The sequence below is a fragment of the Molothrus aeneus genome, chromosome 4 (genome assembly GCF_037042795.1).
Source record: "Molothrus aeneus isolate 106 chromosome 4, BPBGC_Maene_1.0, whole genome shotgun sequence".
Taxonomy (NCBI): Eukaryota; Metazoa; Chordata; class Aves; order Passeriformes; family Icteridae; genus Molothrus; species Molothrus aeneus.
The window spans coordinates 4,003,141-4,020,746 of record NC_089649.1 but is presented as its reverse complement, the minus strand read 5'-3'; the positions used below and the strand labels follow the sequence as shown (position 1 = coordinate 4,020,746).

Sequence of the window (17,606 nt, the reverse complement as noted above, 5' to 3'; positions counted from 1 at the left end):
GAAATGTGTGGACATCGATAATGGGATAGTTGTGAATTCTAATAATAACTGATGAAAATAAAGCATGGAAAAAGGCCTTTGAACCTATCTTTTGTTTGCAATTAACTCTGGTTGATTTAGGAGCATTGGAATTAAGGTGTTAAGGATGTTGCTTTTTGCTTGCATTTAATCCATAAAAAAGCTCTTCAATAATAATCTTTTGAAGTATAATTTTAGAATATTGCTTGTATCCTTGAAACTATAGCTTTGGAATATATATAAAGGAAATATGCTTATCACACACCTTATGGAAGCAGAGAAAAACAGTTTGAGAAAGGAAGATGAACATCACCTCAAGGATTTATGGTTTCAACCAAAGGGAAGCTGGACATCACTGTTGTTAGATTTATAGCCTCTGCAATTAAAAGGTGGACACATCTGGGGAGCTGGACTCCACCAGATGGGATTCATCTTTCTCCTTTCGGAAACTGGACCGCCACCATCTGGGGATACTCCTTTGAAAATACATCCTGAGAAATTCAAATCACAATAGTGTATAGAATTGTGATGTAATAATTTTAGAATGAAAATTGCTGATGAGTAAAAATTAGAAATAGACACTGCTGAAAAAGCTGATGAGTACCCCTATAAATACCTGTAAGCCTCAACTATTGGTGTGCAGTTGGAGGGAACACTTCCCCCACTGTACCCAGAGCTGTATTGCTCATACTTTACCATAATAAATAATAAATTGATTGCTGCTTGAATATTGGCCTAGTCAAGCTTCTTATTCATAACTCTGTGATTGGTCTCATGTGGTTGTTTCTAATTCATGGCCAATCACAGCTGGCTCGGACTCTCTGTCCGAGACACAAGCCTTTGTGAAATCATTCTTTCTTTTTCTATTCTTAGCTAGCCTTCTGCTGAAATCCTTTCTTCTATTCTTTTAATAGAATATAGATCATAAAATAATAAATCAAGCCTTCTGAAACATGGAGTCAACTCCTCGTCTCTTCCCTCATCCTCAGACTCCTGTGAACGCGGTCACACCAGGCTGTGATGGAGGAGCAGGTGAGTGGGGAATGAGGGGGGGTCGTGCTGGGTTACCCTGCCCCAGAGGGACCAAAAGCTGCCAGAAAATTCACACGGAGGGGGTGAGAGTAGAACACCAAAACCTGTCAAGTTTTTCGGTTTTTTATAGGTATTGGCAAAGAATTCGAATTTATTTCTAAAACCATTTGGAAAGAATCTATCCATTCTATTGTATACAGGAATGTAGGAAACTCTGACTAGAGATGCGTAGTCGTTTTGAAACCAATGTTATAACGTTTTTACCTAGGAATGAACCAATCGAGTGCCCTTAAACCGTAGGAACAGCTGCTGAGGCTGAAGGGAATCAATCCAAAATCAATCTCCGGCAGCTTCGGTCTCCGTTCCCTGCCTGCCCCAAGGCGCGTCCGGCCCGGCCCGGGCGGGGGACGGTGCTGCCACCTTGTGGGCACGGTGCTGTGCACAGAGGGGAGCGGTGAAGCACAGCGAGGAGTGCAAAGGGGCGCGGCCGGGCTTGAGGGGCCGCCGTGCGGGGCGGTGGCTGGGAAGAACGACAGCGGCGGGGCCGGTTTCGGCGGGCGGCGGAGGCGCGGAGGGGACAGAGCTCCCGTTTCAAGATGGCGAAGCGCCCGCGTACCAGGATCCTGCGTGAGCCGGGTCGGGCTCCAGCCGCACTCAAGATGGCGGCCGCGGCAGGACTCCGGCAGAGGCGTCTCCGCCGCTCCCTGCCGCGGTTCGCGGGGTTCCGGTGCCGCTGACCCCGCCAACCGTTTTCTCCCGCCGGGAAAAGCAGCAGAAAATGGCGCTGAGAGCACGGGATCGGCGTCGGGACCGGGTTGAGGCAGCCAGCAAGAGAAACGCCTGTGTGAGGAGCGGGGGATGCTTAAGGGTACCACAACAAAGATGGCGGCTCGGCCGGGAGTGGCTTCTGCCAGTACCAAAGATTGCGGAGAGGAAATCCAGGAGAAACGGCTGCTGGCATCCTGGGCTTGCCAGGCAGGTTTTGTACTTGATTGCAAGGCAGTTTTCCTGCCTCTGCTGAGGGTGAAAATTGGAAAGGGGAGACAAAAAAGGGTCACTTTTACGCCACACCCAAGATGGCGGCTGAGGGCGGCACTCACTTGCCCTTCCAATGATGGCGGCAGTGTGCTCATGCGCCTTGGGTAGGGCGAAGAGAGGGCGGTACAGGAAATACCCCGCTCCGTCTGATGGTAAGAGTGCTTTCTCCTGGGTCTGGGCGGCATTGAGGTCGCAACGAGTTCCAGATTATCCTTGTGCCTCTCCTGTTGTGACTAAGTCGGTGTTCCCTGAGTGGCTGCAGCTCCCTGCGTGTGGAGGGAAGCCGCCTGTGCTGGAGAATGGGAGGAAGGTCCCTGCTGGTTTCTGTGTCCTCGGTGGGCACAGAACTCTGGCCAGATGGCTTGGTGAGTATTGAAAATGTGAAAAATGCGTATTTTGTGAGTAGCTTTTCGCAAATATTAAAATGAATATGGTGTTTGTTGTGTTAGAGAGTAATGCTGTATTAATTCTCTTAAATAGTGTGTTAAATATAGTTTTAGGTTATAACAAAATGTTAAAATAGAAACTATGCTATGTTGGAGACTTTTTTTAAAGCAAGGACTCGCAGTGAGATAGCAGCCACAGGACACCTAAATCTTTCAGAGCAAAAGAATTTATTGCTCTCTTATTGGAAGAAATTAACTTCTTCCTGCCTCGAAGGCACTGTTAGGATTCAGAGGACGAAGTTGATGATGACCAGACAGAATCCTGTGTTTGAATGGAATTTATGCATCAGGTATGAGGTGTATGAATATGCAACAGGCTGTTGTTTTTAAGGGTTAATCCTTTGTTAACGGGGGTCCTTTTTCGGGCTTATGCTGCCCAGAAAAAGGTACCCGGACGTCCGTAACTCTTTGTCTCTATTGTCTCATATTGTCCTAATTTAATTTGTCCAAATTATTATTACTCTAATTGTATTATTATTTTTGTAACCATTTAATTACTGTTAACCTTTTAAAAGTGTAAAAACAAGTGATTGGCGTTTTTCACAGGATCAATCCTGCTTCTTTTTCACTGAATTGTTGTAATGAGTCGTCAGCTTTTAGCCAGCCTCAGTTCAGTTTCTTTTTCACAAATCTTTTTGGTTGTTTCGATCCTGAACTTGCCAAACCCTTAATTTGCTACATTAACCCTGAGAAGGTTCCACAAGCCAATGCTGAGGGGATTGGGGATTGGATAGTTAGGATCTTATGGCCTTTCAAGGGTTGGGTTCACCCCCTGATTTTGGTGCCAAGGGAAACTCCAAGTTAACACGGATCAAAATACAAAACAGTTCCCTCATCAAAGTCAGTTTTCCAAACCTCTGTTCAGGATCCAGAAGAAATGGGAATGCCCTTGGCAAAAAAGGGCATTTTGAGACAAAGCAAGCTTAAAATGCCTGTAAGCAGGAAATCCAGGAGAAACGGCTGCTGGCATCCTGGGCTTGCCAGGCAGGTTTTGTACTTGATTGCAAGGCAGTTTTCCTGCCTCTGCATGGGGTGGCACCTGCATCCCACTGGAAAGGGGAGAGAAATAATTCCCCTCCTTCCCTGGCCCAGCCCTGGAGTGGGAGCAGCTTGCCCTTATCCTGGAGTTCTCCTGCTCCTGCCCAGCATCCCTCTGGTACCCTCATATGCTTCCCAAGTTCCCAGCACTGATGGATCTAAACAAGGAGAACAATCCCTGTTTCTTCTCTTCTCCATCCTTCATGTTCCTGGGCCCTGCATCTCCCTGGTTATTCCATGTCTGACTCCTCATCTCCATCCCACCTTCTCCCTGGTCACATCTGAGCCTGAGATGTGTTTAGCAGCAAATCCATTCCTTTAAAGGAAGCCCAGTGCAAAGAGCATCCAGCTGCAGGTAAGTCTTCCTGCATTTCCTTTTTTCTCTGGCCAGTTTTGGAGGGTTTCCCTCTGTGCTTTCCTGTGACCCAGATGTGTCCCTTCCTTTGTCCAGATCCAGTGCCAAAAGATTGAACAACTGCTGAGTGGGGTCTGGGATGAGAATGGTTCTGCTAAAATGAGGGAAAGAATGCTAGAAGAAAAATGAGCTTCCTTTGAATGTCTGGAATAAAAGCACTGGGAAAGGGCACTTTTTAATTCAATTTGGTGCCACCTCCCCTTTTTTTATGGCTCATACTCCATGGTGAGCAATCTAAGCCAAAAGATGAAATGCAGGAGGCTTTGATTCTGCAGTGAGCTTAACTTCCCTTTTCTCCTCTCTTTCAGGACAGGGAGAACCACTGAAGTTGTCCTGGCCTTGCCAAGGTGTTTGAGCTGCCAAACCCAAACGGGTCCTGATGATGGAGGACTTAAGAAATTACTCAATCCAGCTAAATGCTTTAAAAAGGGAGATGGTTTGGTTATAGAAATATTTCTGCCTGAGACTGGGAAGAGATTGGGAAGAGGTAAACCCCCCAATTCTGCATAACAGCACAAGGATTTTTTAATTCTTTGCCTTTTTTTCCCTTCCTTTGAATGGGTTTGTTTGTTTCCCCTTGGAGACTGCACACACAATAGGCAGATTTTTCAAGTAAGCCATTTTTTCCCACTTTTAGTCTTCAATGGAGCCCAGGTGCCAATTGTTTGCTGCTTGGTTTCTGCCTTCCCTTTCCTGCCTACAGCTTAAGCCCTTTCTCTCCTTCCTGCTTTTTGGCCATCACTGGTCATGCAGATGATGCTGATGCAGATGGCTGATAAATAATTATCAAACAGCTTGGGAATGGTCTGTATCAGTAACATTAAAAGATGCAGTATATGGACCATCAAGCAATGAATTTAGCAACAGTTGGATAGTAACTAATCATCTTTCCTTTGAAGCCCTCTTCATAGCATATTTCCTTGTAAAGGGAAAGCATTTGGTTTTTCTTTTAAAAAATACTACAAATCACCAACAGCCAGCTTAAGTGAGCATGGCAGACTGACAAAGACATGGTAATGTTTTTTCTTTTAAATCCCTCACAAGCCCATCCCCTACTGGGGAGGCAGCTCAGCGAGTTTCAGCCCACAGCTGCCATCCTGTGCTCATGGAGAGCAACCTCTCCAGCTGTCCCAGCCTCAGGAAAGCACAGAAGAGGGCTTTACACAGATCAGGGATTAAGCTAGACCCAGGTTGGGCTCAGCTCAGTCACCATGGCACTGTTAGAAGCCTTAAACCCTTTTTCTATCGGATTGATTGATGGTGGTTGTGGTGCAGCCACTGTATTGCTGTCAATGTGCTCCCCTGCAGCCTAGCCTGACATGGTGAGCAGGGGCTTGGGGTTCTGCCTCATGTGTTAAACATCAAACCAGAAGATAAAACAACAGCTAAAAGCCCTGCCCTGCCATGTGCCTCACTCTGCACCACTGCTATGAGAGGAGGGTGAGAGACCCAGTCAGTTTTAGCTCTGTAAAGCAGCTGCAGAGCAGTGATGAGTGCCTGAATCACATCCCCTGCAGCCATCAGGGGAGTGAGTGCAGGGAAAAGGGCAGAGAAAGGGAAATAAAAAAACAACAGAGCCACCAAGACTGGAGGATGTGAGGATGAATCCAGAACTATGCTCTCCAAGAACTGAAAGAACACATTTCTTAAAACAAGACATCCAAACTGGAATGAGGGACTTGCACTCTTTCCAGATCTTGCCAGCACCATAACTCATTAAAAAAAAAAAAAAAAAAGTCATCTGTGGAAGTGGGATGCTCCTTTAAGCCTGGCAGAGACTTTCTCCAGCACCACAAACCACCCTTCCTGTTGCTCTTCCTTTACCACTCAGGGCTGAGCCATGGAGACCTGCTTCTTTAGTGTGTGTATTTCAGGTTTTTTTTAAAACCAAGAAAAAAATCGATATCATATTTTAAAAAGAACCCCCAGAGCTTTGGGGAAAGTGGGCATAAATGTCAAACAAAACACAAAGAAAGACTGAGCTACTACGGGCTCTTAGAGCAGCAGTGGTGGGGTGGGAGGGAAGAAATACAGCAGACAAATTTAACACCATTTAGGAGGGTTTATACACAATGTTTTCATTGCAAGCAGCATTTAGAAGTGACAATTTAGTGATTTATCATATCCCAGCACACTCCTTCCCTGTCAAAGTGATAGGCAGAACCAGCAGAGCAGCTCTGAACACACCGTTCACTACAAGGCACCACCAACAAATCCAGAACAGCTCCACCCTTGGCCAACCCTGTCCCCTTGGGCCTTCTGAGAAGCTGGGATTTAGGAAAAGGCCTTGCAGGGGAACAGTGTTTCAAATGTCAAAGGCTTTAAAAATATACAAGGAGAGGAAAGAACATTTCAGGGTTTTTTTCAGCTGATAGTTTCGGAATTTACTTGGAATAAGCTTCTTCCCCAAGAGGGATTTCAATTCTACACATGCACAAAGAGGAGAAAACATTAATGCAGTGTTGAGACAGCTGTGTGCTGTGAGCAGTGGTTTTAAGGTAAGGCCCTTGTATATCTGGGAGGGTGAAACCTCTGTGTTCAACCCTCTGGGATCATCACTTGGGCTTCCTGTGCTTCTCAAGCTCTCAAAGTAAAATTGACCTACCAAACTCATCTTTGTCTCAATCCTAATCCCTGCATCATCCTTCAGGTGTATTTCCTCACAATGAAATTGGAGTAGAAAATGCTTTAGGAGATGCTTTGCAGCCCCTTCTTCCCCAAAGGCCCAATCTGCTTTAATTTTTAGGAATGCTGTTCAAGCACAAGGTTTGGATGCAGCCAGTGAGACTCACATTTCAGAAGGACCATCAATGGTCTGATAAAGACACAGCACTTTCAAGCAGGCTGCTGGGACTGAGGAGGATATTTGAAAGCTGTTGACATGCAGTTCTAGCAGAAGTGCAAAATGAAATGTAATGTAGTAGAAGTGGAAAGTGAAATGCTGTTAGACAAGGCTGCTGCCCAAATTGGCTCTGCCTGGATCCACCTGGCCTGCAGCACAGCCTTCTCCCTTTCTCCTCCCTGCCCTCTGCTCAGCACCAACCCAAACCTGGGCTATTTCAATTCCTGTCAGACACAGAGCAGCTGATGGGCAGCAAATGCAGCCTTCCCAAAGTGGCTGCCCATGGCCCGGCCTGCAGGGCAGAGCTCAGCGAGGAGGTGGCAGCTTCCTCAGCGGCTTTTCATGTCCTCTCTCTGCCATGCAGACACTGGCATGCATGGCACGGCTCTGTTTTGGCAGCCGGTCCCTTGGCAGGGCTGGGTGAGCACAGGGTGAGTACAGGGTGAACTCTCTCCTCCTTGCTGTGACACCTGGGCTGGCAGGGATGACACAGTGACCTCGGCCGGCCGATGCTGCCTGTGCCATCACCTGGCACTGACGTGTTTGATGAAAATCCTTTTGCTGGGATTTTTCTCCTGAGAAGCCTCAGAACAGAAATGGAACCAGTAACAATCTGCTGGCTGTGGAGTGTGGGCTGGAGATGGTTTAGCAAGAGGGGCATCTTGGATTGGTCTCCTGTGCATTGTTTCTACTTGATGACCAATCATGGTCCAGCTGCGTCGGGGCTGTGAGCAGTCCCAGGTTTTTATTATTCATTCCTTTCCAGCTTTCTGATGTCTCCTTGCTCTTTTAGTATAGTTCTACTATCTCATTTTCTTTTAATATAATAGAGATGATAAAATAATATTTCAGCCTTCTGAAAGGTGGAGTCAAGATTCTCGTCTCTTCCCTCGTCCTGGGGACCCTCATCACCACAATCAGCAGCCGAGCGGGTTTGTGCGAGCCTCTCAGTAACCCTCGGCCGGTCCTGAGTCGGCAGACACCGGGGGGGCAGCCCCGACACGGCCGAGAGAGGGGAGACACCCTCTGTGTGTGCCCCGAGGGTGCTGAGGGCACCTGGGCTGGGGGGAGACACTCTCTGTGTGTGCCCCGAGGGTACTGAGGGCACCTGGGCTGGGGGGAGACACTCTCTGTGTGTGCCCCGAGGGTACTGAGGGCACCTGGGCTGGCAGGGAGACACTCTCTGTGTGTGCCCCGAGGGTGCTGAGGGCACCTGGGCTGGGGGGAGACACTCTCTGTGTGTGCCCCGAGGGTGCTGAGGGCACCTGGGCTGGGGGGAGACACTCTCTGTGTGTGCCCCGAGGGTGCTGAGGGCACCTGGGCTGGGGGGAGACACTCTCTGTCCCCCAAGGGTGCTGAGGGCACCTGAGCTGGGCCCCTGTGCAGCACAAGAGACACCAGAGACAGCGGTAGATGATAAAGGGCTGACTCTTAGCAGGGGTTAATCCAAGGTTTTATTAGGAGTCCCAAAGGAGCTCCTGCACCTCAGGGGCCTCCTGCCGAGAGCCCCAGGGAGATGTGCCAAGGTCACCTTTAAAGGGAGGTGGAAACCCAAAGTAGATAACATTTTACCAACCATTAAGTGACCCTAAGGGATGGATGCTGGGGGATCCAGACATACAGGACAGCGTATGGGGCAAGGCTTGGGGGACTGACCCCTGGCCTCTGGCTCATCACTCGACGACTTGGACTGAAACTTCTGCATGGAGGGATGGGAGGCTGAGTGATTGACAGAGAGGCAGGGTGGGGGTTTGGGGATGATCTCATCCCGGGAGAGGGATAACACAGGTAGAAGGAGGGGGGTACAGTTGGGGATAAACCATTTGGGAAAAATATGGGGATACAAAACAAAATTACTTCAAAGTATTACAAAGTATAAAAATGCACTACAGCAGGTTTGGGCAGCACCAAATAAAATGTAATAAAATGCTTTAAAAATAAAAAAATTAAAAATAAAAATTAAATAAAATTAAAAAAAAACAAAATTAATTTAAAATAAATGAAAACCAAAAACTGTAAAGTGCTGTAAAGTGCTGTAAGAGTTCCCGAAAAGGTAGTGCCGTAATGCAAGACCCTCAAACACCACCACAATCACCAGCTTGAGTTGGTCTGGGCAGCACTAAATAAAAAAAACTAAAAACCTTTAAAAATAGAAAAATAAAAAATAAAAAATTAAAAAATTAAATAAAATCTTTTAAAATAGAAAAATTAAGAATAAAAATTTAATAAAAAATAAAATTAAAAAACAAAATAAATGCTTTAAAAATAGAAAAATTAAAAATAAAAAATAAATAAAAAATAAAATTAGAATAATAAAATAAAAGCTATAAAAATAGAAAAATAAGAAATAAAATTAAAAAATAAAATTAAAGCTCTAAAAATAAAAAAATAAAAATAAAAATTAAATAAAAAATAAAAATAAAAAATAAATGGTTTAAAAGTAGAAAAATTAAAACTAAAATAAAAAATAAGATTAAAAAATTAAAATAAAAAGCTTTAGAAATAGAAAAATTAAAAATAGTAAGTAAATAAAAAATAAAATAAAATAATATAAAAACCTTTAAATATAGAAAAATTAAAACTAAGTAAATAAAAAATAGAAAAATAAAATAAAAGCTTTAAAAATAGAAAAATTAAAAATAAAAAATTAAAAAATAAAATAAAAGCTTTACAAATAGAAAAAGTAAAAATAGAAATTAAATAAAAAATAAAATTTAAAAAAAGCTTTAAAAATAGAAAAATTAAAAATAATAAGTAAATAAAAAATAAAATTAAAAAAATAAAAATGCTTTAAAAATATATAAATTAAAAATAAAAATTAAGTAAAATTAAAAAAAACAAAATTAATTTAAAATAAATGAAAAACAAAATAAAAACTGTAACGTGCTGTAAAGTGCTGTAATCATTCCATAAAAGGTAGTGCCGTAATGCAAGACCCTCAAACACCACCACAATCACCCGCTTGAGTTGGTCTGGGCAGCACTAAATAAAAAAAACTAAAAACCTTTAAAAATAGAAAAATTAAAAATAAAAAATAAAATTAGAAAAATACAGAAAGCTTTAAAAATAGAAAAATAAAAATAAAATTAAAAAATAAAATTAAAGCTTTTAAAATAGAAAAAATAAAAATAAAATTTAAATAAAAAATAAAAATAAAAAATAAATGCTTTAAAAATAGAAAAATTAAAAATAATAAGTAAATAAAATTTTAAAAATAAAATAAAAAGCTTTAAAAATAGAAAAATTTAAAATAAACATTAAGTAAAAAATAAAATTAAAAAATTAAAATAAATTTAAAATAAATTAAAAACAAAATAAAAACCGTAAAGTGCTGTAAAGTACCATAAAAGTTCCATAAAGGGTAGTGCCGTAAAGCGCGACTGTCGCAAAAGGTGCCGTAAAGCGCGACTGTCGTAAAAGGGGCCGTAAAGCGCGACTGTCGCAAAAGGTGTCGTAAAGCGCGACTGTCGCAAAACTGCCGTAAAGCGCGACTGTCGTAAAAGGGGCCGTAAAGCGCGACTGTCGCAAACGGGGCCGTAAAGCGCGACTGTCGTAAAGCGCGACTGTCGTAAAAAGGGGCCGTAAAGCGCGACTGTCGCAAAAGGGGTCGTAAAGCGCGACTGTCGTAAAAGGGGCCGTAAAGCGCGATTGTCGCAAAACTGCCGTAAAGCGTGACTGTCGCAAAACTGCCGTAAAGCGCGACTGTCGCAAAAGGGGCCGTGAAGCGCGACTGTCGCAAAGGGGGCCGTAAAGCGTGACTGTCGCAAAAGGGGCCGTGACGCGCGACTGTCGTAAAAGGGGCCGTAAAGCGCGACTGTCGCAAAAGGGGCCGTAAAGCGCGACTGTCGTAAAAGGGGCCGTAAAGCGCGACTGTCGCAAAAGGGGTCGTAAAGCGCGACTGTCGCAAAAGGGGGCGTAAAGCGCGACTGTCGCAAAACTGCCGTAAAGCGCGACTGTCGCAAAAGGGGCCGTGAAGCGCGACTGTCGCAAAACTGCCGTAAAGCGCGACTGTCATAAAAGGGGCCGTAAAGCGCGACTGTCGCAAAACTGCCGTAAAGCGCGACTGCCGTAAAATTGTGCCATATAGGCTGGCAGCGCCGTGGCCGTCACGGAATGCCGCACAAGATCGCGACGGCCTCCCGAGTGGGCGTGTCCGGGACGGAGCGCCGTGTCGACGGGCTGACGTCATTAGGCGGCACTCTGCGTGCAGTGCGCCCATGCAGACGGCAGGGGGCGCTGTGCCTGCAGTTCGCCGGCGCAGACGGCAGGGGGCGCTGTGCCTGCAGTTCGCCGGCGCAGACGGCAGGGGGCGCTGTGCCTGCAGTGCGCCCATGCAGACGGCAGGGGGCGCTGTGCCTGCAGTGCGCCCATGCAGACGGCAGGGGGCGCTGTGCCTGCAGTGCGCCAAAGCAGACGGCAGGGGGCGCTGTATAAATAGAGTATTAAGTATCAACTATCTAGAAGAAGAAATAAAAGCTCTATGTCACCTGCAGCTGTAGAAAATTTCAGCTCCCATGGAGGAAATAGTTTTCCTAAAATCATTACCGTTTTGGGGTTTTTTGCACTCCCCGGTAGCCTGAACGTTTCTACTGCTGCTTTTTTATTCTAAAGCTAGAATGGAAATCCAAGATTAGAAATACAGGGAAAGAAAGAGAGAAATGATTAAAGAGAGAAAGAAAGAAAGAGAGAGAGAGACAGAGAGAAAGAGAGAAAGAGAGAAAGAGAGAAAGAGAGAAAGAAAGAAAGAAAGAAAGAAAGAAAGAAAGAAAGAAAGAAAGAAAGAAAGAAAGAAAGAAAGAAAGAAAGAAAGAAAGAAAGAGACAGAAAGAAATAGAGACAGAAAGAGAGTGAGAGAAAGAAAGAGAGAGAGAAAGAAATACAGACAGAAAGAGAGAGACAGAAAGAGAGCGAGAGAAAGAAATAAAGAGAGAAAGAAATAGAGAAAGACAGACAGAAAGAAAGAAAGAGAGGGACAGGAAGAGAGCAAGAGAAAGAAAGAGAGAGAGAAAGAAATAGAGACAGAAAGAGAGCGAGAGAAAGAGAGAGAAAGAAATAGAGAGAGACAGAAAGAAAGAGAAAGAGAGCGAGAGAAAGAGAGAGAAAGAAATAGAGAGAGACAGAAAGAAAGAGAGAGACAGAAAGAGAGCGAGAGAAAGAACGAGAGAAAGAAATAGAGACAGAAAGAAGGAGACAGAAAGAGAGTGAGAGAAAGAAAGAAAGAAAGAGAGAGAGAAAGAAATAGACAAAGGGAGACAGAAAGAGAAAGACAGAAAGAAAGAAAGACAGACAGAAAGAAAGAAAAGGAAAAAGGAAAGGAAGAAAAAAAAAGGAAGGAAGAGAAAGGAAGAAAAAAAATGAAAAAGGAAAAGGGTGAGAGTGAAAAAGAAAGAGCGAAAGTGGAAAAAGGGGTGAAAAAACAGAGTGAAAAAAAGAAAAAAGAGTTGGAGTGGAAAAGAAAGGACATTCGGGAGGGGCGGTGCTGCCTAAGGTGCTTCCGCGCCCAGGAGCGAAGGAGCCGTTTGATCCCCCGGCGGGACCGCAGCTCCCGGTGGCGGAAAACGGAGCGGTGGCTGTCAGTCCGAGACTACAACTCCCGGCAGGCCCTGCGGCCGTAAAGCGCGGCGTCTGACGCAACGGCCGACGCGCCATATGAATGGCTGGCGGGCCGAGGCGGCCGCGCGCCGGGGGAGCGGGCTGGGCGCGGGGAGCTCCCGGCGCCTCTCCCGCGCGGGACGGAGCCGCGGCAGCGACGCTGGAGGGGCGAAGCCTCTGGCCGGCCGCCCGCACGGAGCCGAGCGGCGCGGAAGGGGCGTCCGCCCGGTGCCTCGGCCTCGCTCAGCGGTCCCGGTGGCGGGGGCTCGGCTCGGGCGGGGCGCGCTGCCGCCCGCCGATGGCGGAGCGCCAGGCGGTGCTTTGCTGCCGCGGGCCGGGAGCTGCAGGAGCCGCCCCGGGCGAGCGGCGCCGGGCGCTGCCGCGGTCACTGTGCGGCGGCTGGCGGAGGCGCGGGAGCCGCCGAGCTGCAGCCGTGTCCCTCGGGCTGCTGCCGCTGCTGCGGGCGGGGGCGGACGAGCGGCTGGAATGACACGGCTGCTGAGTGCCTCAGTGCTCGTGGCTCTTTCTTCCACGCAAACAGATGGAGCGGCATCGCTGAGCAGTAAAACACAGCGATGGCCCGGAGAATGGCGAGCGCAAGGAGCGCCGGGCTGGATCCTTCTGCTGGCACAGGTGCGATCCGCAAACTCAGCCCCTTGTGCCCCTACCCTCCCGACCCCCAGGGGAAATGCTCTCCAGCCTCGAGCTGCTGCAAGACAAAACGTGTGATTTGACACTAGGGTCCGGAAAAGGTTTCCGTTTAGATTAGCAAATGCCTCAATTGTTCTTGGTTACATCCTAGGATCGGTTTTAGGCAGTGACTTTATACCGCTTGTCGGATTTTCTTGTGCAATGGTAAGAAAATAGGCAGGTCTGATACTGGTTTCGCTTTTTTTCTACTTCATGTTCCATGAGCTGCTTTTATCCAAGCAATTGTTTTAAAGTTCTACTGTAGGCGTTTCTGGTTCACTTTTTTTTTCTTTGCAGCACCCGTGACTATTTTTTTTCTCTAAATCGGCAGTAAATATAGCTGAGTAAAATTACCTTGGTTTTCTTCCTTCTTTTTTAACTTAATTGTTTTTATTAATAATCCTATTTGAATATGCAGAACAAGTGGGTATGTCCTGTAATATATCCTAGCTTTTCTTGTTTTCAGGGTACTCAGAAAATCTGTCTCCCTTGGAGTCCCACAAAACCATTCTCAGTGCAATCTCCATTAAGGTATGGATTGACAAGCCACCATCAGTTTAGATATTTGCCTGTGTACCTTTTCCTGTAATTCAGAGCTTGCGTTCTGTGGTTTTTATGATAAACCTATCCAACATGTAAAAATGGTTTTACAAGTCTTAATCGTTGAAGGCAGCAAGAAGTGGTTTTAAAGCCTGTTCTTGAGCAGACAAAGGGAAAAAGTGTGAATTTGATGCTGAACTTGTCATTTTTCATTTGACTTGCCTTGAATGATTTAGGAAGAGAGAGAACTAGAAAAAAGAAAGAAATAGAATTGGTTCTTGGGCCCTCCTAAAATGCTCCCCGTGATTCTGTGTGGAGCCAAAGTGAAGGGTGATGGAACAGAGCCCTGTGCTTTAGAAGGAAATCAATTTCAACCTGATCTCCACCCTGAGTCTCCCTAATTTCTGTTTTTAAAATGCAAACTAAGTTTAGGAAGTGTTGGAAGTTAGTATTTTGGGGAAGAAATGGCAGTTGCACCAACCGTTCCATTTCCCAGAGGCTCTGGGAACGATTCATTTTGTAAGCGCTGTAACTGCAATCGGTTGGTGGTTCGGGGTTGGAATGTGCACTTGCCCTCCTCTAAAGCACTCGTTCCTTTGCATTTCAGTGCCAGGAGTCTGGAGAAACTGGAGAAGAGCCCAAGAGACATTTTTCATCCTGAGCTACAAAAGGTAGGAAGTGACTTTTCTTTGTTTGGTTCTTTTTCTTTATGATTTGCTGGAAATAGAAGTAATTAAGTATAGATACTACTGGTTTGTTTCTTCCAGTAGCTAATAATAATAATAATAATAATAATAATCTAATACTACTTAAACTGTCTCTTTATCCATTGAACTGGCCATTTCAAATCCAAACTTCTAAACACAAATAAAACCATCATCCTTGTAGAATCTTTAATAGGAGGGGGCTAAAGATGCTGTTTTTGTTGACAGGATTTATTGGTTCTTGAAGGGCAAGAGGTGAGTACAAGCCTGACTACTTCTTGCTCACAGACCCGTCCGGTGAGTACATCTTTGTATTTTGATGGGCTTTTGATGACTTCTAAATCAATTGCTCGTTACAGTAAAAAGAAGTAATGTTTTTTTGAACCTGACAGCAAAAATAACTTGAAGCACCAACTTAATAATAATAGATCACCAATATAAGTTAATGATTTTATGCTATACTATCAAAGTTTAAAGGTAAATTATTGTGTATTGGGAGATGGTATAAAATGTATGTTCTAATGCGTAGGATGTATACAAAGATACGTACATACATGAAAGTCCTTAGAGGAACAAATTGTTATGTCTTCTGTTTGACTGTTTATCATACAATATCTGGCTTTATTTCCCAGGGATTGGTGAATTTTAAATTTGGAGTCCTCTATGCTAAGGATGGTCAGCTTACAGGTGATGAAATGTTCAGTCATGGTGAGTTTTTCACCTTCTCCTTAATTGTTTTGCTCATCTGAAAAAAAAAAAAAAAAAAAAAAGGTAGGTTTATTATTTGTTACCCTGTTCTGTCCGTTTCCCCAGTATTTGCTGGAGCTCTGCTTACCCAAGCTTTGGGTAAAACAAGCTTTGGGTTCCTTCTGTCCCACTGGGTGTTGCCCAGTTTGGTTGCATCTGGTGAAATTCACCCTGAGCCCTTACAGAACCAGCTCAAACCACGTGAGAGCCATTCGCAGCTCTCTCAGGACACCCGGAGGAGGATGGGTGACGTTTCTGAGCATCTGGCCAAGTGTACTTCTGTCAAAACTCGGCCTGTGTAATTTCTGGGGAAAACCCTTCTGTATCCTGGAGGGTTCCTCAAACTCTGTTGAGGATCCAGTTAGCAGTTGCTCACCTGGATGGTTCCAGCTCCTCAAGTTAACACTTGTACTCTTGCCCTGTAGTTTAGATCTATTGTAGTTTGTTATTTTGCACAATTTTACGTCTTTGGAAAATAACGTGCGTTTCACTCTTTGGAACCTCTCGGATCATTCTTTGGTGCAGCACCACCTAATGGGACACTTGGCTGCTGTGCTGAAGGGCTTGGTTACTAGGATTGTAAATCCCGGAGAGTTTGTAAGTCTTCTGTCCCCAGGGAGGTGTCACGCTTTGTTCACTCTGTTTGTCAGGTGCTGCTTCTCGTCGGAAGTATTAACTTCAAACTGCCCTGTTCTTTTTTTAACTTTTTTTCCTGGTTCTCTCCGTAGGGCAGGGAAGGACTCTCGTATCCCGGTCGTCAGACTCAGCGCTGCCCGAGAAGATACAGAGAGTGTAAAAATCATAAGAAGCAAATAGGACTGCAGAGGAAACAAACTGGAGAGAACAAAAGGTGATATTGTTCTCCTTAGCCTGGATTAGAAACATCCCCTGTGCTTTGATGCCGGTGGCTGCCAGGGGCTCGTTAGGTCTTTTTAGGCAGGTGTAGGTGTTCACTTGTAGGTTCTATTTTTTGGCAAAGGACCATGAGAGAAGTTTATTTCTACATCCAAATAAACATTCATCTTATCTGAACATAACCTGTCATCCCATTTCTGACGTTAAGGACTCCTGTATAAATACTTGGGGAGGTTTTCTTTGTCGTTTCTGAATGGTTCCATTTTGGTTCCATCTACCTGCCGGATACTTGAACGAGTCTGAGGTGGTTTAATTGCATACTGCTTCCTTGAAATTCTGTTGGTCTCTGCTTGGAACCCTTCTTGTAGTGCTTCATGAAAGACTTCTGATGGTGTTTTCTTGCCTGTTTGTGTTTAAGGTCGTGCTCTGATGCATTTACAGAAACCATGGCAGGAGAGAGTCAGCTGCTGGAGAAGAGGAGACAGTATTATCCCTGGGCAGCATAGAACTGCGCTACTGCTGTGTCATCAGCTGTGTCTGCACTGAAAGTAGCCACCTTCACTTGTAGGTAGCTCCTTGGTGCTTTAGGACACGCTGAGGGATTTATTCCTTTTGGGATCCACGATGAGAATTCCCAAGAGAGGTAGTAATAAGGTATGAGATTGGAAAAAAGCCTGTGTCCTTGGAATGTTGTTGTTGTCGTCAAAAGTTAATTTTTCCTTCTTTCTTAGCCAGTAGTCAGCTTTTTGCTTTATTTTTTGTGGGATCAGTACTTGATTGTTTAAAAAATGGCTTCAAAATAACTGCAGCGGCTGGCCACCAGGACCTTGTTCAGATTTGCCTATTTGCTTGTAGCTAAAACGTTTCCATATTGTTTCTCGTTCTATTGAAGAAACTGCTGCCCAGTCAACTAAGAACTGAACATCTATCTGTCTGGGACATGGGGAGAGGATTTAGGTCGTGTCTTTGTTTCCAGAAAAAAGTTCCAGTGTAGTTTCTAACTAGAGGCAAAGGGGGGGTGAAGACTCGGGGCTCTGATGCCGTTGGGGGCACCCCGAGGTGCCCAGGAGAGGGAGCCCCACTGCGGTGCAGGAGCAGGTATGTTATCACGTACTAGAGAGCAAATTATAAACAGAAATATGAAAATTATAAATATAAAAATATTTTTTAAGTCATTAAAGAAAGCGGTTTTTTTTACTTGTCAGTAGGCAGGGTTTTGATGATAAAAATGATAAATACAAAGAATATGAAGGTAGAAATCTAAGTCCTCAAATATATCATAAATACATACAGATAAAGTTTAAAACTACAAGAAAAAATCAGTTGCAGCAGTAGATACGATACATAATATAAATAATACTTTAAATACATGTCTAGAATTTTATAGATATTATAGATAATTATTAATAGATTGCATCAAAAGAAACTATATCTATAAATGTGAGTACAACTATACAAAGTATAAAAATATTTCGATACCGTTTAAAAGAAGGTGTTTTCGTGTATTTATTTGGTTAGAGATGGGGTTTTTATTTGGATTAATAGAAGTATTCTAGAAATATAAATCTAACTATAGAAAGATACAATCGATAGAGAAAGATATTTCTAAAAACACAACCGAACGACGCCGCCTTCGGGGGAATCGCACG

The 17,606-nt window shown here is 44.4% G+C and overlaps 1 protein-coding gene and 1 long non-coding RNA gene across 4 annotated transcripts; both read left to right on the top strand.

Annotated features, from left to right (window-relative positions):
• The first annotated feature begins 1,514 nt into the window (after positions 1-1,514).
• LOC136556304 (uncharacterized) lies at positions 1,515-7,691 on the top strand. 3 transcript variants are annotated; one of them, XR_010783631.1, is made up of 3 exons: positions 1,515-2,240; positions 2,327-2,453; positions 4,296-7,691. It is a non-coding gene; the product is annotated as an uncharacterized lncRNA (long non-coding RNA). The 3 variants fall into 3 exon arrangements; XR_010783629.1 differs by having other exon boundaries at positions 1,515-2,453; XR_010783630.1 differs by lacking the exons at positions 1,515-2,240; positions 2,327-2,453 and adding an exon at positions 2,468-3,927.
• A 4,952-nt stretch (positions 7,692-12,643) lies between these two features.
• On the top strand, positions 12,644-17,466 carry LOC136556303 (GTPase-activating Rap/Ran-GAP domain-like protein 3). The gene is made up of 7 exons (XM_066549431.1): positions 12,644-13,054; positions 13,578-13,642; positions 14,259-14,322; positions 14,584-14,610; positions 14,988-15,063; positions 15,831-15,952; positions 16,376-17,466. The coding sequence occupies exons 1-6, from the start codon at positions 12,908-12,910 to the stop codon at positions 15,896-15,898; spliced, it is 447 nt and encodes a 148-aa protein (XP_066405528.1). The 5' UTR covers positions 12,644-12,907; the 3' UTR covers positions 15,899-15,952; positions 16,376-17,466.
• Positions 17,467-17,606: the final 140 nt, after the last annotated feature.

Coding starts and splice junctions, on each gene's coding strand:
- LOC136556303 (XM_066549431.1), top strand. CDS start 12,908: ATGACACGGCTGCTGAGTGCCTCAGTGCTCGTGGCTCTTTCTTCCACG. Junction 13,055..13,577: donor GGATCCTTCTGCTGGCACAG/GTGCGATCCGCA, acceptor TCTTGTTTTCAG/GGTACTCAGAAAATCTGTCT. Junction 13,643..14,258: donor TCAGTGCAATCTCCATTAAG/GTATGGATTGAC, acceptor TTTGCATTTCAG/TGCCAGGAGTCTGGAGAAAC.